Consider the following 25,660-nt stretch of genomic DNA (forward strand, 5'->3'; position numbering starts at 1 on the left):
CTTATGGATTAGGATTATGTTACCGTTCTTCCAAGATTCCGGTACGGTCGAGGTAATGAGACATTGCGTATACAGGATGGCCAGTTTCTCTAGAACAATCTGTCCACCATCCTTCAACAAATCTGCTGTTACCTGATCCTCTCCAGCTGCCTTCCCCCTTTGCATATCTCCCAAGGCTTTCTTTACTTGCAATAGTGCAACAGTGAAATACTTGCAACCTACCAAAGAAAGATCACTCCAGGGAAGGATTCTGTAAGGGTCCACTAAGTGGACTGTCTGTTTCAGCACACACTGATTAGGTAGAGCTCTAAGCTGGTAGAGCAAGCGGCAATCGTCACCGCGGGCTCTTGTGCTCTATTCATTCTGCGTGTAGTGGAATGGACAATCTACTTAGTCAACACTTACAGAATAGCCCCCCAGGGCTGTGGAAGCACGCAGTATGTTAAACTTAAGTCTTTGTGGAGCGCTACCTCCAGCTTATGTGGCAAGTCCTCCTGTTTACCTGTCTTTTTCCACTGAGAGCGGAGCAAGGCCTAGGCTAAGTCAGAAAAAGCAACCAGCTTCCTTAGAATCCAAACAACTATTACTATTTGCCGCATAAAAGAGGACAGTGAAGCCTAAAGTGACACTTGACTTTGGCCGTATTTTTCGCAATATGCCCGAGAATATTGGGATTTCCCATCAATTTTATCCTCCTACATCACATATTGAACAACCTGAAAACATAACACTGTTAGGCAGAGCGATGAGGGGACAGGATTTGAGCAAGAAAACAACACGACACCTTATCACAAACTATGAACTGGTTTATTTTTGTGCAAATGAAGCGTACATAAAGCCTACACGCATGCGCAGGAGTTCTCTTCCTGGTCTACCCACACCCTCTATTGTCCGTGATTATGCGATTCTCTTTATTGCTGAGTGAAATAGATGGGGCGCTGACACATGAGCCTTGTGGGTCCATCTTGATGTTGTATGCTTCCACGACTTCTCTTTTCCTTTGGTTCCTACTTTTCAGCAGAATCATTGCCTTGTGATAATCACCAGTTGATAGTTTGTGCTCAGGTGTCGTGTGTTGTTTTCTCGCTCAAGTCCTGTCCCTTCGTCGCTCTTCACTCTACAGTGTTAAGTATGTCGAACCAACTAGTCCACTGCACAATTTTCCAGAACCTGCAAACAATTGTGAGCCAAAGCCTGTGAAAAACGATGAAGTGTTCTGTCGTGACATACAGATTTATGCATGATCACTTTGCTAAAGATACAATTTTAGCCAATGTTAATGAAGAGCTTCACTTTTGGAGTTCACCTAAATAATGTCTGTGATGCATTGTGACAGTAGGAGGCCCTGGAGGCGCTACTGTGGAAATATGTCAACGTATTGAGCCTATTCCTGTTTAATATATGGATAGATGCCTTCATAAAGAGTTGGAGAAACTGAACAATAGAATGTTTTACAACGCATGTAATAATTATGCTGTGATAAAGTGTAGACGCTGAGCTTAATGTTTTAGAAAAGCTCAAGGAAAGGCTCCAGAATAGGTATGATGGGCAGGTGACCTTATATTTGGCTCTCTTCATAGTGAAGTCTAGACGCATCACCTCAGCCACACTTAGTAAAATCTGTGGGCTCGTACTGCCCATGCCTTTACTGCACAAGCTGCATTGGTGCTCCCAGTCTTGACAGGCAACAACACTTAAGCACTCTCTCAAGCACATGTTTGCTCCAAAGCTACAGTTGCTTACTAAAGTAGCTCCCACACGAGATTCTGCAACTCTAGACCCAACTGTAAAAATACATGCAGTACTACCAGTCTGGCATGGAGTCCACATAACATGTGCACAACTTTAAATTTCGTAGGCAACAGATAACTGGTAACCTGTTAGAGTAACAGAATGGATGCCAAGGAAAATTCACCCAAGGCCTTAGGCACGAAAATTAGGTGTGATGAGATAACTAAATAACAATCGCATTTGATCGACTGACTCAAAGCTGGCAGGGGTATTGCATTTGACATGATTGAAACGAGCTGCAGCGTGGCATGGCAACTGTGGGAGCCTTTACAATGCCGCACTCTCTGCATTACACATATATGCGCATCCATATACAGACCGGGATGTATGTTGCTCCGACCAACTGTTTTTATTCAAGAAAGCCAAGTTTGTGGTTTAGCACACATCACATGCTGGCAAACTCACTCATGAGTCAACTCCCTCAGATCACCCCATGAGTCTGAGTGAGCCCAGCTGAGCAGTATTTTGGAGAGTTTGAGCCCGAGTGAGCCCGGCTGAGTAGAAATCTTCCGAGTTCAAGTGAGCAGCTAAGTATAATTTTGGCGAGTCTGAGTGAGTTCCGATTATTTTGCCAACGTATATATGGTCCATGCACTTTTGAAATTCAGGTACGACACTAGCGCATAGGTTGAAAATTAAGCTTCTCAGCAACTGACTACTGCAGAAATAATCATAGAGCTAGAGAAGACCGATACACCTTAATGATCGATGCACCGTGCCGCGTGGGATACATGTGTGCAGCGAATCGGTGGATGGGTGCGTGATTGGGAAATTAAGGGAGTTTCGAACCATCCATAGATAATTTCCATAATACTTTTCTGTATAGTGTATTATTGCGATAGCAATTATTTGGACATCCTAGGCGAATTTTCGCGCTGTCGCCCTGATGTTTGGTTTCAAGTCCAAGTGCGATAAAAATTATAGTGCCCCGCTGCATCCCACATGCTGGGGTTAATTGCGAATGAAAGGGTGCGAGGGCGAGCCGAGAAGCGCGCGCGCGCTAGGGTAGGAGAACGCGTGTCTCTTGCCTAGGCCTCTCCCAGCGATCTCCAATTACTCTTGTCCTGCGCCTTACATCAGACGACCAAATCGTCGGCCTCGCTCTACTCCGATTCCCTTATATATATATACATATATATATATATATATATATATATATATATATATATATATAGATGGATAGATAGATACAGGGTGTCTACCAAGTTGACATTCCCAAATTCCCTGAGTTTTCCAGGTTTTCCCCGAGTGCCTTTGCAATATTCCCTGAGTGACACAGAACTTTGTTTTATGTCAACACAGGCTCTCCACATCATGTCGCCCAATGGCGTCACTCTCTAGTAAGCATGTTAGAAAATTAAAAAAAAAACAACTCAATCCAATTTGAATAGCAAGTAGTGTTTATTTTATTAAAACAGAAAACAGAAGGGAGGGGCTAGTAAAATGCACAGCAATTCAATATCTCCGAAAGAAATAGTAAAACCCATTGCAAATTCAGTCAAACGTTCTCAAATACGAATCAAAAAAGAGATGCATACAGAATATTTTCGAATATGAGCTATTTCTATCAACTGATAGCAAGCTAATTCGTATGAGGCCTGAAGTTTATCACAAGTGAGATTCTCTCGTAACCGCTGGCAGTCAACCTCAACTGTCCTGGCAGACTCTCAGCCCGCGCACGACGCCTCAGTGTTGCGTTTCACTGTTTTAAAGAGTTTTTTTGCTTGGGTGAGGGACACCTGCATCTCGGTGCCAGCCAACACTTTGCTTTTAGAGTGCAAGCTCCTTCAAAAAAGCGGCATGCATGCTTCCTTTCCCGTACCTATTTCTCAACGCGTATAGGTCCTTTGTCTTCTTGTTCTCCTTTGGCTGCGCGTTCGCCACATGGACTATTTGAAGCATCCTCTTGGACAGTTGTGGAGTTAGCGTCCGATTCTTCGGACTCCCTAGGGGCCGTGAAAACGTCCGAAAATATGAATTAATGCACATCTTTCACAGCCTTTAAGGGCTCAAATCGCCACAGGCACGCCTGAAAAAGCTCTGAAGGCCTGCCAGTACACTTATTAGGCATATCGGTGCTCGTACTGTGACAGAAGATGGCGGGTGCACGCGTGCATAATTAAGAAATACATACTGTGTCCCGTGACAGTTGCCCCTTCCCACACTTATGCTTCACAGCGTAACGTTATTGTAATGAGGTGCAGCTGGCTTTCGGGAACCGGTATTATGCAACGCGCCGCGCTTTCCCAACTTCGAAGCCAATCGCGATGACCACAATGGCGGTGTCGGTGCCATTGCTGAATGCGGCGAATTCTTTCAATGAAAAACACGGTACAGAACGCAAGCAGCTTGATGCCAAACCCCGAAGCAGCTAGGCCTAGCGCTGCCGCGGTGGTGGCTACGGCTGCCAGCGGATCTGCGTGCGAGTGTGCCGGTTAGAGGCGGCGAGGTTATCAAAATGGCGGCGGTTGTAGCTTTTATTAATGCCGTTTCGGACCTGCGGTCACGGCAAAAAGTCCAGAAAATTGGACGGCAAAGGGTTCTTGCGTCCGAAAGTTCAGACAATCTTTATACATTGACCCGATGGGGTACGTAGTGGTGCCGCGAAGCCATCCGAATTATCTGGCGCCTGGAAAGTCGCTCGTTGACTGCACTCTGGCAACTCCTCCAGCCAACTACGCGGCGTCAAAGACAATTCGTTACGATTCCTCTCTGTTACTCGGGACAGCATTACCGCGACTTCGGGTTCCCTTTCAATAAAATTACAGCCAATTTACCTGATACAAGCACAAAAGTCCCTGCGTTTTTCCAGACTACTCAAAATCCCTGAGAATTCCCGGTTGGTAGACACCCTGTATATATCACGAGCACATGGTCATGCATACACACACACACGACAAAGCCAGAAAAGCATAGCGGACATCATTTGTTAAGTTCAATGTAGAAATAATAATGTAAATAAAAAGTGTACAATCATGGTGGCTGTTAGATCTACATTATTACACATGCGACGCGTTACAAGTAGACTTACAAAAACGTTGAAGGCTGTAAACAGGTCCACATTCTTTGGCATCTACGCGTGTGTGCAAGATAAAACCTCGGATGGAATGAATGAATTATGGGGTTTTACGTGCCAAAACCACTTTCTGATTATGAGGCACGCCGTAGTGGAGGACTCCGGAAATTTTAACGTGCACCTAAATCTAAGTACACGGGTGTTTTCGCATTTCGCCGCCATCGAAATGCGGCCGCCGAGGCCGGGATTCGATCCCGCGACCTCGTGCTCAGCAGCCCAACACCATAGCCACTGAGCAACCACGGCGGGTGACCTCGGATGGATACTGGCTCAATAATGTGAGCATCCATGAAAGTCACAAAGCTGGACACTTTTACCTCTTACCTGTTTTCTTCTTTTATGACCCATGGTTTGATTAGGAAATCATTAACAATCAGAAAAGATGTTGACAAAGATAGGTCTTCCTATCGAAACACTTGCCAGCTTTTCTGAGGCACCTTATTTCTGTTTACCCTTAAACCAGTGTGCTACTCCATCTGTCAGCCCTCTCCTTGATATTTATTGTCCTCAGGTATTTTTTACAGTTCATACGTTTGCACAACAAATGTTAAGCCTTCGCTTACTAAATGTACCAAAATCCTATTGTCTCGTGGGCAGGGTTGATAAGTCTGCATTGGCCTCTGGTTTACTAGTGACTCCCTAACGGAACATGTATGCCCTATGGTTTTCACGATATCTTGTTCTCAGGCCTGCTAATCTGGCTTTAAACAGCAGATGGCTGCATTTCATTTTTTTTTTCAACCTTTTTTTAAAGGCAGTCTTCTTTGAAGACTGCAGATTAATTTGTGGTTCGTGGGATCAGGGTAGCTGGCTGTCACTTTCCGACTACTTTTGTCAAAATAAGGAGATTTTAGGCTTTTTATTGCAGACAGGAGAACGAAAAAGGCGTCAAAATGAAGATTGGAAAGAAAACGATGCAACAAGTCAGTAATGCATAATCAGCAGAAAAATAACTAAATTGTAATTGGTGCACTTGATACCAAAAGCATGGCTTTGCTCAACAAATATGTGGGCAGATACCCGAGATAGTGGGGACTAATAATGTGGGATGATACTGAAGGCAGTACAGTTTAAACAAACCACAGGGTACGCTAATGTGTCCAAGAATATTTTGCCTCTCTTTGATGTCGACTACTGTTGACTCCCCTAGCTTTCCTTTTGTTTTGATTCGATTCTTTGCTCTTTAATATACCTTCACTGCTGCTGCCTTCTCCATCATGCCTTTACAGTATGCTGTTCATGCCTCTTTAGCCCTTGATGTATTGGAATATAAAAGAAAACTCTTTCCACTAGCAGATTCCTCGTAAGCTAGAAAGGATACAAAATTCAGACGGGGGCGATGACGTCTTGAAATCACACACCAGGTTGCTGTGATGTCATGTATACTTAGGCTACGTGCCTGTTTGCAATTAATATTTTAATTGGTTAAAAAGTGACATTGTATTTAAAAATAGCCAAAAATAGGAAGTTTCGACATTTACCAAATCGCAACGGCCAAAATACTGAGAAAACACTCCGCAATATGCAACATCACATTGATGTACCGGCCCTCAAGTGTCGACACGATATTCAGTAGTGATACTGTGACCGTCAATTTCTCTCCTAATAATCAACCTATTACCATGTAACCAAAGAAAGTAGACATTTTCGAGAATACTTTACAATTATAAACCGATCATATCCTATGTGAACTTCAGAAGTAAACGTATATAGAATAAATGTTTGTCTGCCAGAGTCAAGTCCCTTGGGTGTGCAGTGAATGTGAACAAGTGACCCTTTTCTATTAGTCCCAAACATATGAATCAGGCATATTAAAAGCGAAAGAGAGCACATGCAACAACATTTGTTGTTTTAACTGAAACATAGAACTGCTGAAGTGAAAGGAAAGGACATTGGAGTAAAAAGCAACCCGCCGCCGTTGAGAGTGTTTGTACCTTCGTGGTGTGCAGCCTAAGCTCTTGCGAGTTCCTCTTAATCACTACCATTTTGTTAAAAATTGTAGGGTTTAACGTGCCAAAACTACTACCTGATTATGAGGCACGCTGTAGTGGAGGACTCCGGAAATTTCGACCACCTGAGGTTCTTTAACGTGCACCTAAATCTAAGTACGCGGGTGTTTTCGCATTTCGCCCCCATCGAAATGCGGCTGTTGCGACCCGAATTTGATCCCACGATCTCCTGCTCAGCAGCCCAACACCATAGCCACCGAGCAACCACTGAGGGTACTACCACTTTGTTGTTTGTTTTGTCTTGCAGAGCACAAGTTGACCCATAGAAACAGTTAATCCAGTGCTCCAGATTTGTTGTCTTTTGTGTGCACACCTACATATCACCGAGTCAAGTGTGATAATGTGTGAAATGGTTTGCTTCAAATTCAATGCAGGAAGATGGGAAACAGTAGAATGCCACAAAGCCAAATTATGAACCATAGCATTTCTTTATTAAATAAAATAAAACCTTAAAACGGTGTCTCGAAGCTCTGAAAACATCACAGCTGGGTCAACGCTGAGGTAAGTCCATATGAGTACCATCAGTGTGCCTTATCACAGGTAACAATCACAAAGTCAGATAAAGAACAAACAAGTAGAGAACTTCATAAAAAAAATTGACAATATTAATAAACAACAAAACAGTTTGCAGCACCTCAAAGAGACTTGTCATAAAACCTTCAGAGATTCACTCATGCACACAGCATGTGGTAAATGCTGACTCATAAAAACAAGTTTGGCACAAAAGAATGTGCTGGCATGAGTACAAGCTAAAAATGTAAAGTAGGCAAATGACTAGATAACTATTTAACATTTAGTCTAGCATTTCAAAATTACACTCAACAAATGTCACATGAATGCAATGTAAATGCTATCGACCGACCGACAAAACCAGCTACAAAATTATTATAAAAATGTCCAGTGCTTAGAAATCGTCAGGCAGTTTCTGAGCACCTTCGTCTGTTATCTTAGATAAGGGAAAACATGGTGTATATATATATAAACAGAAAAGAAAGAGGCTGTTGTTACATCACTGCAGCTGGCTGTGAATGGCTTTTATGTTTCTCAGTGTTCAATTCATAGTAATTGCCATTGTGTTGAGCGGGGAAATAGGTCAACTAAATCTGCATAACTTTTGGTCTAATCCCAATCTCCTCCTAAGTGCATATGCATATGCATTTCCACAAGGATGCCAGAAATAGCAATCGTAAAAGAAGACCAAGAAAAAGTGCCAGCTGTACTTCCAACACAAAGACCTCAGCAGCAAGAGCTCAAAGAACTCTACTAGTATATTTCTACATACATTTTTTTTAAGCAATTCTTCAATGTTTTTATATTAAGTTGCATATGTGAATATTGCTGTTTCTACTCATTTCTTGCTGTTACGCTCTCCTTACCCAATGCTTCATCTGAGACCCATAATCATTAAAAAAAACAGAGATGGCTTTGTGTCTGCCTCTTCAGCAACACTGATGATGCAGAAAATGTCAACTTTTGGGAGATATTTGAAATTTGCGACCTGATTTGTCAAGAGGGGACAGGGCTGCCCCGATGGTACAGACAACAAAGACAGTGTTGTCCCAATGTTGTCCCACACTGACGCTGCTTCCAGTGCTACTTGTGTGGTGGTCGCTCAGGGGCTGAGGCGCCCAGCCATTGGTGGGGTGCCCTGTTCTTGCTGGTTCACTTCAATCACGATTGGGCCGTACGGCTGATCCTGACTGAGGTGCACCAGCTGGCGTTTGTGAAGACCTGCATGAGACGCAGTCACGAATTCAGAGCACCTAGCTTATAAACACATCACTGTCTGGTTTGTCATGTACCAGTTAAACCACATGTGCTCCATGCATCATTAGAAGCAACAAAAGAAGCCAGCACTTTGACAGCACTCACACGGTCAAATCAAAAAGGCCACGCAACCGACTGGCAACTAAGGAGCTCATCGTGGCGACCAATGTTCACACCAGCAAGTGCGATTTGCGTGTCGCTACATTAAATGCTTTGCAGTTGGTGCAGTTCGTATTTGCTTTCACCGTCACTGCCACATGAAACAACCATCATCACATTCTGATATCCTGCTCCTGATTGGTTCAACAGCTTTGCGACTCCAGTTGTGAAGATGAAAAACCGGTCATGGAGCGACTCCACAAAATCGATCGCTTTTCGACATTTTGCAAGCATTGCTTTGCAAGAACTGCTTTTCATTCAGCTTAGTCGCATGAGCTCTGCGACTTCCTGGCATACCTGTGAACTTCAATATCCATAAAACTACCGTGGAACAAAATCAAAAGAAGGAACGGGGTGGGGAGGAGTTCTTTGCAAGAATCTCATTTTAAAGCTTGCGTTGAGTGCACGCCCCTGTTGGACCCATGAGTTAGCTTTAGATGCAATATACCAGCGGCAGCAGCAGCAAACACGACACAGCACCGATTTATGAAGCAACACATTCTTTTGAGATCACAGTTACTTCAGCAAATTTTCTGTTGTCGATTTCACTTGCTCGTGGAACTTCTCTCTGTAAACTTTCCCGAGGCAGGTACCACTCTTGCGCCCTTTGAACATCACAAAACTTTCAGTGCAAGGTTCCGAAACTGACGAGGCAATCCTTTTCGCAAACAGAATTTGTTTTTGTAAAACAGGTCATATATTCCTCCGTCTGTTATAGTCCGGACGGACAGACACGCCACGCTGTTCATGGCCACAACTGCTTTTTGAGTTCTCAGTCCCAGCCAGTTTCTTTTTTTTTCTTTTGTTGGCTCATCTGACATTTCATGCTGCATCGCAAATGGCTCTCTGTCATCGTTTCTTTTTTCCAATTCATAATATGTCAAGTATTCATAAATCTCTTTGCCTGTAAAATTGGTGACAGACCTGCCAAACAGGCTCGCCATGGATACTCTGCTGTGACAGAGCAGCAAAGCACAGGGACATTTGCTCTACCCACAGTCAAAAACTTAACCTAAAGGTTTGCATTTGTTTACAATGACCTCACCATTGGTGGGAAAAAGGGTACGCAATGTTATTTTTCGCACTGGTTGCTTCTGGAGAGGCAGGAAGTGCGCTGAAAACAGAAAACAAATATACTAGGGAGCCGCAGGGGCTGCGGTAGTGTGGGTGCTTGAGTTATTGCAGGAGTGGCAAAGTGTTGAAGGAGTACAGTTAAACCTAGATGTAGCGAAGTAGGTAAAATTAGCAATTTACTTTAGTTTCCGATCAATTTTTCTTACACAGAAAGTGGCCGCAGAATTTTCCAAATTATTGGGCAATTGAAGAAAAGCAAATTTGAATGAGAAAATTCATTTCGATGAATTTGGGAATCGGTGACAAATGATACGGTTCCACAACATGTCGACGACATGTTCACAGAGGCAGTACGAGTTAAGCAAAGCCAGCCACACTTTCGCGTGCACTCCACCCCCGCGGCTGATAGCGTCACCCGCACTAGGACGTACGCTATGTGGAAAAGCACTGGCGGCGGGGCACGAATGCTTAGTCTGCCTCTCGCTCCAACCGGCCAGCGAAACTCGCTAGATTACGCAAGCTCCAATAGTAAACGTGCGGGGAAGACAGTTTAGATGCCACGCCATCTCGGCATGCCCACTCGCATACGCGGCAGATTATAAACCAGGGTGCGCAGCTGCGTATGCACTCAGCCGTGCTTACAGCCATGCGAAGCCACTGCCGAAACGCACGCCAGAAATTGCAATGCGCACAATCTTATCCTCCCCCGCCCCCAGCCCCGCTCGTTCTCCTCCCTCTCTTTCCCTTTGCTCACGTGCAAAGGCAGCACCCATGCCTGAAGCCACCCTCTTTCTTTTCACCCTCACACACTTTCACTCGCACCTAAAGCACAAAGTGCGTGGGCTGCGATAAGATCTTATCACACATGGACTTCATATGGAACATGATGTGGCTCCGCTTCGGCAGTCGCTCTTGTGCAATTCGAGAGCTGCGTTTGCAAGCAGCTGCCTGTAATTCAGTCATTTGAGCATCTGGAAGTTTCCATTTATTGTCTCGGCATTCCTTTTCTGTGGAAGATAGATTTCGTTGTATTGAAATCACACACTTCGCTATATTGAGGTTCTAATTACATAGTGTTCCATGGACAAGAGGTTATGAAAAGTTAAATACTTCGTTATATCTAGAATTTCATTATATGGAAGTTCAATATATCAAGGTTTAACTGTACTAAGAGAAATATTTTTGTTTCATTTTTATTGCTTTACTGTATAACCATTAAACCAGTAGTTACACTATCCGGCCTCAATTCCCCGAGTGCAACAAATAATTACGTTAACTTTTACTGTAACCAGTTCCAAATGTGCCAAGAGCAGGGTGGCTTCAGACGTGAAGGAGGCTGATCACGCCACCAAAACCTGTTGTGGCAGTTCCATGGTACCAGATATACTAGTATTACTGATGCAAACACACAGACTATGGACATACTGCTGAAAGCAGAGTCCAATCAGCACTCGAAGAGACAAACGGGGATCGTGTCCCTCCATGTTTCCATAAGAAGCGCCAAATTAGAAAGACCAATTTGGCAGCTTCCAGGAACAAGATCAGTGTATGGCCTTTAACTACGAAAATGGGCTGACAGTGGGCTCTTAAATAGGCCCTGAAACACTTTTATAACTAATCATAACCATCCAACATAACATAACTAATGACATGACCTCGCGAATCTCCCGCTATGAAAAGTATTCAAATCCTTCAAGCACATGCAAAGTTAGATGTAGTTACTGGAGCGATCAGTGGCTCTGTCTCCTTTCATTTCCACTAGCACACTGGGAGCTAAACAGGAGAGACAGCATGGAGACACAAGGGAGCAATGCCCAAATGTGGAATGCGAGACTGCTCCTGGTGGCACCCTGTTGCACCCGAGGTGTCTACGTTAAGCTTTTCATCTTGGAGGCCACAAATAGCAGACGCAGCAACACGCAACTGTCACGTTTAGATGTGCAGTGCAACGATGAAATGATTTCTCTGTTTTTCTGAGATCACAGACATATATATATTTTTTTCATTTACTTAACTCAAATGAGCAATAACTGCATTACTGAGGATGTTCTTGGCGGTCATGAAATCAGCCAGTAGCTGTTGCGAGTCCAGCTGCTACTGCTACTGCCTGACAACACTACGGAAGCAAGAACGAGCAATTTTTCACCGATTTTGACACAAGATAGTAAATATCCTGCTGCATGCCGTGCAATCATATTTGGACTACATGTTCACAGGAGCCTTGTGAACACATCTACAATGTTTTCTTGCAATGTTGAAAAAGTGGTTCAGGGTCGATTCAAAATATTTGTGATACCACGTGACCACCCCTCCTGGTTTCAGTGACCTAACGGGACTACTTTTTTCACGTCAGAAGCCGGGCTGCATTTACTGCATGTTTTGAACTGGTTGTATCAAAGGTGCTGTAATTAATTATTTGATTCCCTCGTGGAATTGTGGCCTCAGACAGTATTTAGACCTAAAAAAGCGGGACACAAGCTTTTTACATCGGTAAGAAGAAATCTCCAGCATCAAGTGCAGCTGAGCCAGGAAGAGCCCCTGGCTGAGGCTGCACTTGAGGAAGCATACAGCTTGCATACATGCAGTAGAAACGACACACACACTGTCTGCAGTGTTATCAGCTGGCATTTAGGACACTGCAAGAGAAGCCTGGTCGACAGGCCCTCTGCGAGGTGGCTTTGCTTAGTTTGCCTCGACTCCTGGTGCAGTTTTCTTTTTTCTAAATACTTTCCTGAAAAGATGTTCTCAAACACAGCCCCCTCTTTCTGCAGTCCTGAAGAGCTAGTACTGTCTTTTGAGAATGTCAATGCTCAACCAAACAACCGAACTTTCCACCCTCCTGCTGAAGTGACAGCACACTTTGGCAGGCTGCAATGACACATTATCCCATCTGTCTCCTTAGTGCATCTACTATATTTAGGGGGCACATACGTTTAAAACATTACAGACATGGACATTCAAGAAACACAGAAGGTTATCTGAATATTTATTTGAAGGAGAACACTATTCCTAAGTTCCTGCTTTATTTATTCTTTTTCATTAGCCTCAGGGCCCGAGGGCATTACAGAGGGGAGTGGGTACATTCATTAGAGTGGGAAAAAAAACAGCAGTACACTTGTATAAAACTAAAAAGAAAAAGAAAGGTTTACATTGATACAATAAAGAAATTAACAATAGCGCACAGTACAGGGTGAAAAAAAAAAGCAATAAGAAAACCCCGCTGAGCATACAATGCATAGATAGGTCTTATCAACAAAGATAGGAAACCAAAGAAATGATATTCAAAACAGTAATATATGCCTACAAAACACAGATTGGTGGGATCCAAAAGTAAAAAAAAATGCGCTAACCAAAAATAAAAATGATCGTGCTACAATTTCTTGTGTTTTGACAACAGCAGGTTAGTTAAAGCAGCTTTGAATTTAGGATTGTCAGATTTTTCAATGACAGATCGGCGAAGGTGATTCCAATTGGCTGACGAATTGAGGATGAATGAATTGAAAACGTGGTTGATGTGGCATGAAGGAATACCAACCTTATGACGATGGTCAATGCGAGCTGAAGCGTAGCAAGGGAGGGTTATGAATTTATTCTTAACCCTTTGAGGTCGATTTTTTTTCGCCATACGCGACCGCCCTGGGTTGATTTTTTTTATTGCAGATTCCAATTCTTCTTAGGGACTTGTTTCGAAAAAACTTTACCCTAACTTTTCTAGGGTGACCTTAAAGTGAGAAAAAAATATTTTGCACTGTTATATACGAACTCTTCATTCGTGAATAACAACAATAAAAAAGGAAATAAACTTATAAGAATAAACAATTTGATGCATTGTTATACACATAGTTCAAGGCTTTGAAAATGCACACAGGAAAATATTTCGCAAGGCTCAAATGTTCCTGCTCTTGCACTAATATGTACATTCATAACGTAATCGAACTGCGTAGGTGACTCAAGAAAACTGAGGTTGTGTGCCTGTCAAAAAAGCAAAATGTGTGACAAACCTCTGCTAATGTTCATCTTATCGCCAACAAGAGGCAATTAGTTTTTGCGGGTGTAAAAAAAAAAAGGAAGCAACGGAAACCCATGCACGGCCACATCCTTCCTGTGCGCACCCCTATGAGCACTAAACGAGCGAGAAACAAGCAGTTGCCCTTTGAGCAATTAGTAACGAGGTAGCTATCAGTTTTGCAAGTGCAAGCCGAAACCAGTGCACAAAACAAAACTGAAACTGCCTTCCGCCTGCCCACTCGACAATGCGCGAGCGGTAGTATATAGACGCGCGGGAGCAAACTTGTTCTAAAACAAACCATGCAACAAAAACTGAGAGAGGGAGGCACGCGAAAAAAATTCCCTGTATTGCCACATAGTGGCAGCACATGACATAAAAGAAAAAGTTAAGAAATTGGCGCGCTTGTTAAACATACGGATGGTGCCGCAAGTATATGGCATCGACCATTTTTGGACTTGTTCACGGTGCCGTATATTTACATCATTGACCCTCAAAGGGTTAATCGGGTTGTCATAATACATCTTATGGAACAGGCAAAGGCAGAATACTTTCCCATGTTGTGACAACCAATTGTAACGATAAGCTTGCTTTCGCAGTAGTGACGCTGGAGTTACGGTGATAATTAGAAAGAATGAAGCGAGCTGCCCGGTTCTGGACAGATTCAAGTTGATAGATGAGCGCCTCTTCACTGGGGTCCCAGACAGATGCAGCATATTCAAGTTTAGTACGAACTAACGATTTATAAAGAAGTAGTTCTACAGAACAAGAAGAAAGATAAAAATTGCGGTGTATGTAGCCCAGCATGCGATTAGCATTGTTGGTTATATGGTCTAAATGCATCTTCCAAGAAAGATTAGAAGAAATAAATATTGTTACGTGTAGGAAGATACAGACGGAAGAGGCTATTTACAAGCTATTTACACTGGACTGGAGCCAGAGCGCCAGGCCGACATTTTCTCGTGCCAAGGGCACAAACCCCCTTCGTCGTTGTTCTCGCGGTGGCTCGTCTCTCGGGTATCTACCGCTAATATTGTAATAATATGCCTAGATATTTGCAGCAGGGCACAGATTTGAGGTTACTAGTATTAAGATGATATGAGGGCAGTGTAGTATCACGATGAGAAACACGCATGCACTTACATTTGTTAATGTTTAGTTAGCCCAGTCAAGAGCATACTGGATATCAGACTGAAGACCTATATCGGAGTTGCTGTTAATTTCGTGGTATACGACAGGCGTCTGCAAAAAGATTAATTGATGAGCATAACCTATCAGGTAAATTGTTAATATAAATGAGAAAAGGCAAAGGTCCCAGTGCAGAGACTTGTGGCACACCTGATCCAATTGTAGAAGTGACAGAGGAAGTGCTATTAGCTGTGACAAATTGCAAGCGATTGGTGAGAAAAGAGTGCAGCCATTAAAGAACGTTAGGATCAAGGTTAGGTTTACTTAGTTTAAAAAAGTAAGCAGTTGATGAGAAGCCTTGTCAAAAGCTTTAAAAAAATCTAGGAATATACAGCTAACAATGGAACTCTTGTCAAGTATGGAATTTAGATCCTGTGTAAACGATAAAAGTTGAGTTTCACAGGAAAATGACTTGCGAAGTCCATGCTGATGATCATGACGTTCCATAATTTTACCGGGAATGTACGTAAGTGAAATGCGCCGATAATTATGTGGCAAATGGCTATCCCCAGGCTTGTGCAAGGGAATCACCTCCTCAACCTTCTAGTCTTCTGGAATGAAGGCTGTCTGAAGAGCTTGCTGGAATAGATGAGAAAGCATTACAGCACTGTACACTTTAGTCCTGATTAAAAGCTTGGAAGTTATATTGTCAATGCAACAGGATGAAGAAACTTTTAACTGATCTATTATTCTTTCTATACCAGCAATATCAAACACAATAGGATCCATCGGTAAAAAGTCAGTACTGGGATAGGTAGAGGTTACAGAACAAACACAGAGTTGAAAACATTTGCGCATTGATCAAGTTGGATTAGTTGATAGCTTGAGTGACAGCTGAATTGTCTCTTTCGTTGACTACGCTCCAAAATTGCCTAGGGTTAGTAATTAGAAGAAATGGTAATGTACTGTTAAAAAATGAATCGTTGGCGTGCTTGAGAGCTTCTTTGTATTAGGTAGCCACGGCCTGATAAGTAGTCCAACGTTCCTCAGTACCGGTTAGTTTTTCAAAGCGAAAAATTAGTTTTTTCTTATTACAGAGCCTTTTTAACGGTCGAATGAACCACGGCAATTGCCAGTTTGACACAATGACTATGTGTGGAATGTATTTTTCGTTGAGCGATGAACTTTTTCATTGAATACATCTAGAAAAGGATGGCATGCCATCGCAAGCACTTTCATATATGGTGTGTGTGTGTGTGTGGTGCTCTATCGTCTGAGCTACAGCAGTGGCTGTCCTCCCCTCACACGTACCGGGGTACCTGTGTGCACTTGCAAAGACATATCCCGTAAAAAAAAATTTGCTTGCTTTCGCAGCCTGTGCAACAATGTGAGAGTCCATGCACCGTTGCTGTTGACAACTTCAGATTTCTCAGAAAGTTCAGACAGGGTAATCCTGGAAAATTGAACTTTTCATTCATATGACATTGTTAAGGCAAAGCGCAGCACACTTTATTACCATGCCGAAGGGCACCCCCATTCCAGAACTAAATATTCCAGAAATGTGATTTCCAGAGTACAGATATCAAAGAACAAAAAACAGTAAACTGAAGTGCAGTAACAATCACTTTCAGTAAGCACACTTCCATTCATGTACAATATCAAATGAAACGTAGCTTATTAAATTTATGCAGCACTGATATGGAGATATCTTGATGGCCGAGTCCACATGCGAGAAGATTTAGGTGTTTTTTAGGTATCTTTCCTTTATCAATTAAGCTTCTAATGCTTAGCATACTGTAAAACAACAACCTTAGGTATTTGTACCTTTAAGAGAGAACAAGCCACTTCAGGTGCTTTGACTGTATTTCAGGATGTTTAGAAATCATTGTCAATCACAACAAAATGAGCAACGCATTCCTGTATCAGCTCTAGCATACGACGACACGCGTCATCACAGCCAGATCCTACACACTAGACGCAAATTATAAGGTCAGGCACACATTCGTCACTTATAAGCACTATCTATTCTTCCGCTACTAAGGTCACACTGCGATAATCTACGTTGGTTCTTTTCGAAGCTTTATGCTACGAGACAGGCCACTCACTGCTTCACTAACCTAAGCATAGTATGCCAGTAAAGGACAGGCAGTGCCTACTGGAAATTGCTAACTCATTTCTGTGGGCCAATTGACGGGGTACCGCAAGTACACAGTACAGTGTGCACATGTGCACACAGTGCATAAACAAGACAGGACGTCCCACACTGTTCTCAGTACACACGCAGGGTACTTGCAATGCGGGAAGCGACTGAAAGAGAGAGAGAGGCCACCTACGCAGGAGCGCACCGAAGCAGCTGGCCACGGCTCTCCGGTTGAAGGCATCCGGTGTGACCAGCGCCTCCACGGTGCACAGTCCGTGGTCGTCGCTGAACTGCTGCAGCCGATCCCACACACGCAGCATGGAGCCTTGCTGCGCCAGGGGGGCTGCAATCATGTGTGTGCAATCACACATGAGCACTTGGGCGATTCCACGAGAGGTTGAAATGTGGCGAGATTTCACGACTTTTTTTAATAAAGAAGTTCGGTGATACAATCCTGTTTCGCATGACTTCACGGTGCCAATGTTTGTGATTGAGAACTCAAAAATTACCCACTGCAGTTACACTTTTCTTAACTGTTAATTATCATTCCTCGAAAACATAATCGTTTAGCACCAACGTGCAGTGTATCCCCAAACTGCGATTGTACAATGCATTCTCAAACTGCTAGATCCCATGTAAACAATAAAAAGTGCGAAGCATGCGTGACCGAGAGCAGTAGCCACCCACAGTGGCAGCTTCTCCGATGTATGTTTCCCTGCCTGCGTTACGTGAAAAATGCCACCGTGCACCTGGTTTCCCATTCTGGGACCAGCAAATCTCGTGGCTCACCACGCATCGCCAACCACAGTTACCACAATAAGCATCTCCGCCTATCTGTTTCACAGCACGCGTGGCATAGGGCCGTTGGAAGAGTACTGCACAATTTTAATGGGCAATAACCCAAGCGCACCGTTGTGTCCTGCTGCAGGTGGCGCGAAGTGAGCGATGTGTCTCGTTCTGACAGCATCGCATTCCAACATTGCCTACCAGTTCAACTTAGTTTTGGTTTACCATCACCATCTTACATATAATTACGTAGCTTCTGATATTATATTTAGCAAAAGCACAACAGCTAACCTTTATTTTTGTCCCAGTTGGCTTGTATTCTGTGTGCAGTTCATCACAAGAATTTAGCTCTCTCATTTCTCTAAAGCATTTGAGTCACAGAAAACCTATTGTGACAGTACTGCCTTTCGTCTGCCTAAATGTACAGTGTGCCTTTTTCAAAACAAGTGCAGTTTCTTGATGCAGCAATAGGAGGCAACCTCAGGCCACTCTAATATCAAGCGAGACACTTTTCCATAGCATGATCGGCAGTGGCCAAATAAGGGAAATCTACGTCAACTGCAGTTATTGGCCCGATCAAAGAAACTTAAGTGTTCATGCAAAGCTGTTGTCTTCCGTGATTAGAATATGCTGCGGGACTAGATGAAGATAGAGAAAACGACACACACACACGGTGCTGTACGTGCATTTTCTTTCTTGTTGTCTAGCCGCCCTGCACATTTTAACCACAAACCAATACCAACGAGCCTGCCAACATGCTTGAGATGAAGTTCTGTCCTTCTATTTCTTCTTATCAGAAATTATGAGAGCACCTCACACAGCCGAGGTGCTCCGTTTAACAAAGTCTTCGCTTTAGCTGCGGTGCGACAGCAGTGCAGTGCAGTGAAGCTGACAAACAGGGGAAGGAAAACAATGCTCACCATCTGCTGCAGGCACAGCATGCACCACGGTCTCGTCGGGAGGGGCACTGGGCGATAATAAATTAGAAAGAAAAAAAACTTACTGAAAGCAGCGTAATGAGAGCGGTAGACGCTAACAGTTTTTAAGCCTGAACTTCTGCCTCGTTTGTGCTCTGATTTCATGCAAAGGTCGCATATTGTGGTGCATACATTTTATTACCATGTTTACGTACACTCTTTGCCTGTTTAATCCAGGACAAAAACAGAAGTGTCTTCTGTTTTTGGATTAGTACCAGTTCAATACCTTGCTCGCTGCAGCAGCAGAAGTGCAGCATGCCCCGTGTTTTACACTACCACTGACAGACAATGCCAGCAATTCACAGCAGCAAAGTTGGCATTTTTTTATGTCAGAACTTGTGACAGACACAATGACTTCTAGTTTGTTATGACTCGAACAAGCTATTAATGTACATAAACACGGTAATAAAACTTCACAGTGCATACATTTTACTACCATACTTATGTACATTAATTGGCTGCTTATACAGAAAGTATGTTTTCTGTTGAGATGTCCGTCCTAAAAAAATTCTGACTTTGCTGTAGTATGTTGGCACATTGCCTGCCACTGGTAGAGTAAAAAGACTCGTACATAATAAATTTCATGTAAGTGATTACTTGTAATTTATCACATTTTTTGGTCATTTTGTACTTTCAGAATTATACTTTTTACTGGATAATGCTCACTGCAATACAGTTACTTTTTCAGTAACTAACCACATGCAATTAGTTACTTTACTGACGCGACAAGGTGTAACAGGCAACGCAGCTTTAGGAACCGGAATTCAGAGGGAACTACAGCGAAATGCCCCTGATTGCGTCATGCAGCAGTCTCACGGATGCATACGTTCAGAGGGAAAACCTGGAAGCTCAATATTTGTTTCCTCGTGCTAACGCTCTGACAGATGCTGGCTGACGAATGGAGCCAGTGCTCGTATGTCTCGGCGGCGACAAGCACTGCCGAGAAATCGCCTACGGACAATTTGCACAGCCTTTCACTCGCCAAGGCAGAACAAGGTGTTTACCAAGTTGACATTTCCAAATTCCCCGAGTTTTCCAGGTTTTCCCTGGGTGCATTTGCCAAATTCCCTGAGCGACACAGAACTCTGTTTTATGTCAAGAGACGGGCTGACAACATGCCATCCGATGGTTTCACTCTCTAGTAAGCATGCTAAAAAATACAAAACGAGTTAATCCAGCTTGAATAGTAAGGGGAGGGGTTTATTTTATTCAAAAAGAAAACAGAAGGGAGGAGTTAGTACAATGCACAGCGAAAAAAAGATATATTGGAAAAAAATGCGTAAAACTCCTAGTGAGACATTCTCAAATACAAATAAAAACGATATGCATACAGAAGCAAATATTTTCGAAGATTAGCTATTTGCTGGAGACTCCATATAGAAGGCAAGTCAAGGCGGGAGAATGCCTGTGAATTTTATAGTGATCCATCGTAAATACATAGTAACTAATATTCATTAATTGTGAAGTCAGTCGTGCTATGTTTCCTCAATAAAAATATTGAATCACCCACTCAAATTACTTGCAAAGGTTAATTATTGGGCCCAAGCATTACAACAAGGGAGAAATAATCTTTTGTGATTACTACCCAAACCCCCAACTTCGCTTTCATGAAGGCATTACCCACTTTGAAGGGACGTCAAAGAGGGCGATGCCTTCGTGAAAGCGGTCGTTTGAAGGGACACATTTCACTGAGAAGTGGAATGGGTGTGCCTTAAGAAAGCAGAATGTGCAATTTACTCAAAGCCTAATGTTCACTGCCTATTCCTTGTAACCACTACACAGTAATGACAAAATAAGTTGCGTTTGCAAATGTTATGCCGTGACTGAAGGGCATATTACAAGATTTGCAGTTTGTTTCTCCAGTGTTCTCAGTGAGCTAAACAAGGCATCTTGTTTACTTCTAGGGAAAATTAGGGGCATGGTATGGATAAGGTCTAGGCAATGCTTCAAATGGATGGGTTAAATGCACATTTTTAAGTAGAATAGGTATGCAAGTGGTCCATAGCCTTATTAGCCTGTTTTACGAGTGGTGTAAGACTTAGACAGCTGCGCTTGCATAATTACAACTGAGATAAAATTGTGCGAACATAAGGAGAACAATACGCCAAGTTTATGTGCGATGGTAAATGCGTGTTGATGAAATACAGCATCAAAAAATTATGAACAAGTGTTCAAAATTATCACGCTACTACTATTGTCCCAAGAGAGTTTACGATACTTTATACTTTGAAGGAATAGGCAGCAATTTAAGTGGAATGTGTCGCATAGTTTTAATATTTCTCAGTTATTGTGAAGGGTTACGAATAATCATTGAACCCCCATTTTTTTTTCTTACTTTGTCGTGCGTGACATATTAATTTCAGCTGGTGCCCTCACTGAACTAAAGAAGGCAGCTTCGTTAGGTTTGGTGACTTTAAGTACAAATTAATGGGTGGTGTGGAGGTGAAGTTCAAAATAGATGGCTTTCGTAATAAATTACTTATGCAAGCACTGCAGCATGTTTGAGCACGTCTAACGAGAGCGGAATAATTGAGCCCGCTGTTCTAGCAGCACTATACAAGCCGCCAAGACCAAATTTAGCGAAAATTAATGGTGCCCCATGGAAACTTCCTATGCGAAAGGTTGGATCAAATGCAGCCTTTGTAAAATTTTCTTATTCAAGCATTAGAGCATGTGATATGGCTGCTATCAACTATGCTTCACAGTGTCTCGACATAGCTGTAGTTTACAACAGGCTCTTATCTTGTGGAAAGTGGAGGGGGGCCATTGTAACTGCAATGTATGACAAAATTCTTACATTCCTGGTCCGGTTAAAAGCGTAAATAATAATGAGCCGTCATTTTTCTTTCCTTAGTTTCATGCGTCATAACAACTTCTGTCTTTGTTTTAGCGATGTCCTCCATGAACTAAACAATACATTTTGTTTATATTTGGCGAAAATAAAGGCAAACTCCAAAGATAGAAAACTAATTATGATATATTTAGTATATGATGCATGTAAGCTATTCATAGCTTTATGAATGTGTTTTGCGAACAAAGAATTTATCCAATTGCTCTGGAATAACTGTGAACTCAACAGATATCAAATCCAGTGGAAATTGAGTGTTGGGAATGGTTGGGAGGGGGGGCGTTATAAAGCCCTAAAGCATTGCATACCCTCCTCAGCCGTTGTAGTGGTGGTTTTTAACAGCTTCGCTGGATGTCCACTGTCGCAGGGCCGGGATGGCGAGTCCATTTTCTTTGTGTGTGGGTGAATATCACAAGTAATTTATGTTCATTGTACGTCATTGCGTATAACCTCGACAGTACTATCACCTAAACTAGTGATACATTTATGTTGTAGACTTAAACAGCAAGTACAATTCTTTGTTGAATCATTTATATTCTTTGTAGCAAATGTGCCTTTTTATGTACGCTGTACTGCTGCTACTGGCTGCCATCTGAGACCACTGTGGGTGCCCTCATTGCCTTTTGCCCCTGTATCATCTTGAGATGTTATATAGTTGCAAGAGATAAATGCAAATTCAGCTCATTTTTCGGGCCCTCATGGTTCACCATGCATGATTGATAAATAGGTCCCTGTCGGTTAAACATACATATAACAGAAGCATTTCCAGTCTATTTCACTTATTGTAATAGTAATTGGCAATAGTATATATATATATATATATATATATATATATATATATATATATATATATATATAGAGAGAGAGAGAGAGAGAGAGAGAGAGAGAAAGATCATACCGTCTGCAGTTTGCCCCCCCCCCCCCCCCCCCACACACACACACACTCTAGAAATAGTTGGTACGCCACTGCATGTCTTTTACTGCCGCAGCACATCAGAAAAAGCTCTGAAGGCCTGCCTTATTATTATGCATGTCGGTGCTCATCCTGTGACAGGAGGCAGCAGGTGCACGCGTGTTTAATTAAGGGATACATACTGTGTCCCATGACAATAGCCCCTTTCCACGCTTGTTGAGCTTCACCGCAATAATTTGCGCTTGCTTCACCGCGTAATATTGCTGTTGTGAGGCGAAGCTGACTTTTGGCAACCGGCATTATGCAACGCGTAGTGCTTTCCGAGCTTCGAAGCCAATTGCGAGGACTACAAAGGCAGAGTCAATGCCATTGCTGACAGCGGCGAATTTTTCAATGAAAAACACAGCACAGAACAGCAAGAAGCTTAACAGCAAACGCAGAAGCAGCTAGGCCTAGCGTTGCTGCGGTGGTAGCTACAGCTGCCAACGGATATGCATGCGTGTGCCAGTTCGAGGAGCAACGAGGTAATCAAAACGGCGGTGGCGGTGGTGGTGGTTTTATTAATGCCGTTTTGGACCTGCCATGACGGCAAAAAGTCTGGCAAATCAGATGGCGAAGGGTTCTTGCATCCGAAATTTCAGACGTTATTATACATAGGCTCTATGGGGTATGTGGTGGTGCCGCGAAGCCGTCCGAATTATCGGGCCGTCCGGAAAGTTGGTCGTTGACTAAACACTGGCAAGTCCTCCTACTCGAGCCAGCTTTACCACGACTTTGTTTCCCTTTCAATAAAATTACAGCTAATTTTCCCTGATAGAAGCGCAATTTCCCTGAGTTTTTCCAGACTACTGAAAATCCCTGAGAATTCCCAGTTTTCCCGGTCGGTAGACACCCTGCAGAAGCATCTTCTTCATGTGCCAGCAACGAGAAAACAACGAAGCCCTGTGCTTTACAGAGGACGCAGATGCTGAGTAACGACAATCTTATGTGCAAAATGTCCTTGCGTTGCGGACAATCCGCACAATCCCCTAGCGCGCACATCGAGCAAGTTTTCATCGCTGCTGCAGATTAATTCGCAACAAAAACGAGGCAAGATGACCAATGAAATCTTTGAAATGCTCCTGTTTATAAAAGTAAGCAATGTAGGAAGGGTGGCAGAGGATGCACTGAACGTGCCAGGCCAGCTCATTCGATTTACGAGCTCTGTGCAACGTTATAAACAATTCGAACGAAAGTAACTTAATGGTTTACTTTTTAGTAACTCATCAATTATTTTCGTTGGGCAGTGATTGTAACTGCGATCGGTTACTTTTTTTTTCTGTAACGTGTAAGAGCCCGGGTAAAACACAGAGCATGCCGTGCTGTTGCTGTTGTAGTGAGCAAGGTATTGAACCAGACCTAAACCGAAAATCAGACGTTATCTTTGGATGCGCCGAAACTGAACCAGAATATCTCGTATGAGTGTGTGTGTGTGTGTATATATATATATATATATATATTCACTCTATAATGAAACCGGGAAAAAAAAAGGCAGACGGTTTTAGGTTGAGCTTGGCCACCTTTTCTGAGGCTTTTCATCACGCCTTGACCTTGTGGATCAACTATAGTACCTCGTTCGGAAATGCACGAGAGCGCTGGCATTTTAAGAGTGACCACATCGTTAGGATGATTTTCAATGTGTTGCATTAGGAGGCATACCTGTTAGTAATGCACACATAAGTGTTTAGAAATTGGTGACTGTCAATATCATTTTTCCTATGGCGAAGAACCTATGTATAATCACCAAAATGAAGAAGCTGGGCAGTCACACTTGATCCCACCAGTATAACTGTAGTGGGTACATTAGACATTGCAAACTGCTATGGAGTTCTGACGTACCGCTTATGAGGTAGGCTGCACCAACATGATTTTTCGTAACTACTTCAAGCGTGAGGAACAGCCTCCGCGCCTTCTTTTTAGAGTGCAGCTCTTAATGGCCGATTCCTGTGGTGAGTGTTGGCGGCACAACCGAGCGAACAAGCACAACGACGAAAGATAAAAGAGCGAATGCGGAGAGGCAGATGAAAGACACGAGCCACGAACAGCCGAGACCAATTAGAGCGGCCCCTTCAGTGACGTATGCACAGGAAACTGATTTCATGCGGACTTACCCAACCGCTCGATGCGTACTCGTAATTGGTCTCAGCTGGACCGCTCGTTTCGTACTATCGTCTGCTTGCGTCAGCTCTCGCTCACGCTTGTTTCAACTGTCATGGTTTGCAATTGTTTTCTAATCTGATTGTTTACGTGATGCAAATTGTGTACAACTTTCTGGAAGACAAGCGGCACCTGTGATTACACTGGTACTTTCAACGGGTCATGCATAAAAGCCGATGCCCTTCAGCTGCAGATCAGATTTTCGACGATTGTTGACTCTGCTACATGTCTCTCCCAAACTCTATGCCTCAATATATTGCGAAATGAAAACACGTATAGAGCTGTACTCAAATTTCGCATTAGGGAGCATCATAATCATCAGCAATATTTTTTTGTTGCTTTCTTGTGTTGCTCAGGAGCATTGTTGAGTTCTTGTACAAAATTTATTTATGCCCTTTTTCTGTAATTATGCTCAGGTTATGCAAAATAACAGGTATTGACTCAAACCGGTTTGAAATGCCATTTTGTTTTCTCAGAAGTTGAACCGGAGCTGAACCGTTTTTTACTGAACCAAAAGCTTAAGTGAGAGGTGGTGCCACCACTTGTCTCTTGCAGAATCTACGTCTTTTCTTTTTGTCAGCTGTGGCAGCAGATGAGAGGCAATCCCGATTTCTTCAGGAAGAAAGAGGCAAGCAACGCACGCAGACACGATAAAGCTGCACGAACCATTAAATGCCCCTTCCGGGTGAAACCCGTGTACAACTCGGCCAGTCGTTTGGCCTAAAGTGCTACGTGACACCTGCAGCTATTATTTACACATTCACTATGTGCTTTCCGAGGCATCCTCACG

The 25,660-nt window shown here is 43.0% G+C and overlaps 1 protein-coding gene across 1 annotated transcript in view; it reads right to left on the bottom strand.

Moving 5' to 3' along the window:
• Window positions 1-7,285: 7,285 nt before the first annotated feature.
• LOC126527896 (uncharacterized) overlaps window positions 7,286-25,660 on the bottom strand; it is a 38,839-nt gene continuing 20,464 nt past the window's right edge. Inside the window, exons 7-9 of the mRNA XM_072284264.1 lie at window positions 18,857-18,903; window positions 17,344-17,493; window positions 7,286-8,607 (exon numbers count right to left, since the gene is read on the bottom strand). Of these exons, the coding sequence (XP_072140365.1) occupies window positions 8,489-8,607; window positions 17,344-17,493; window positions 18,857-18,903 (316 nt within the window). The 3' untranslated portion in view covers window positions 7,286-8,488. The remainder of the gene's footprint in view (window positions 8,608-17,343; window positions 17,494-18,856; window positions 18,904-25,660) is intronic.

The sequence above is a fragment of the Dermacentor andersoni genome, chromosome 9 (assembly GCF_023375885.2).
Source record: "Dermacentor andersoni chromosome 9, qqDerAnde1_hic_scaffold, whole genome shotgun sequence".
NCBI classification, from domain to species: Eukaryota; Metazoa; Arthropoda; class Arachnida; order Ixodida; family Ixodidae; genus Dermacentor; species Dermacentor andersoni.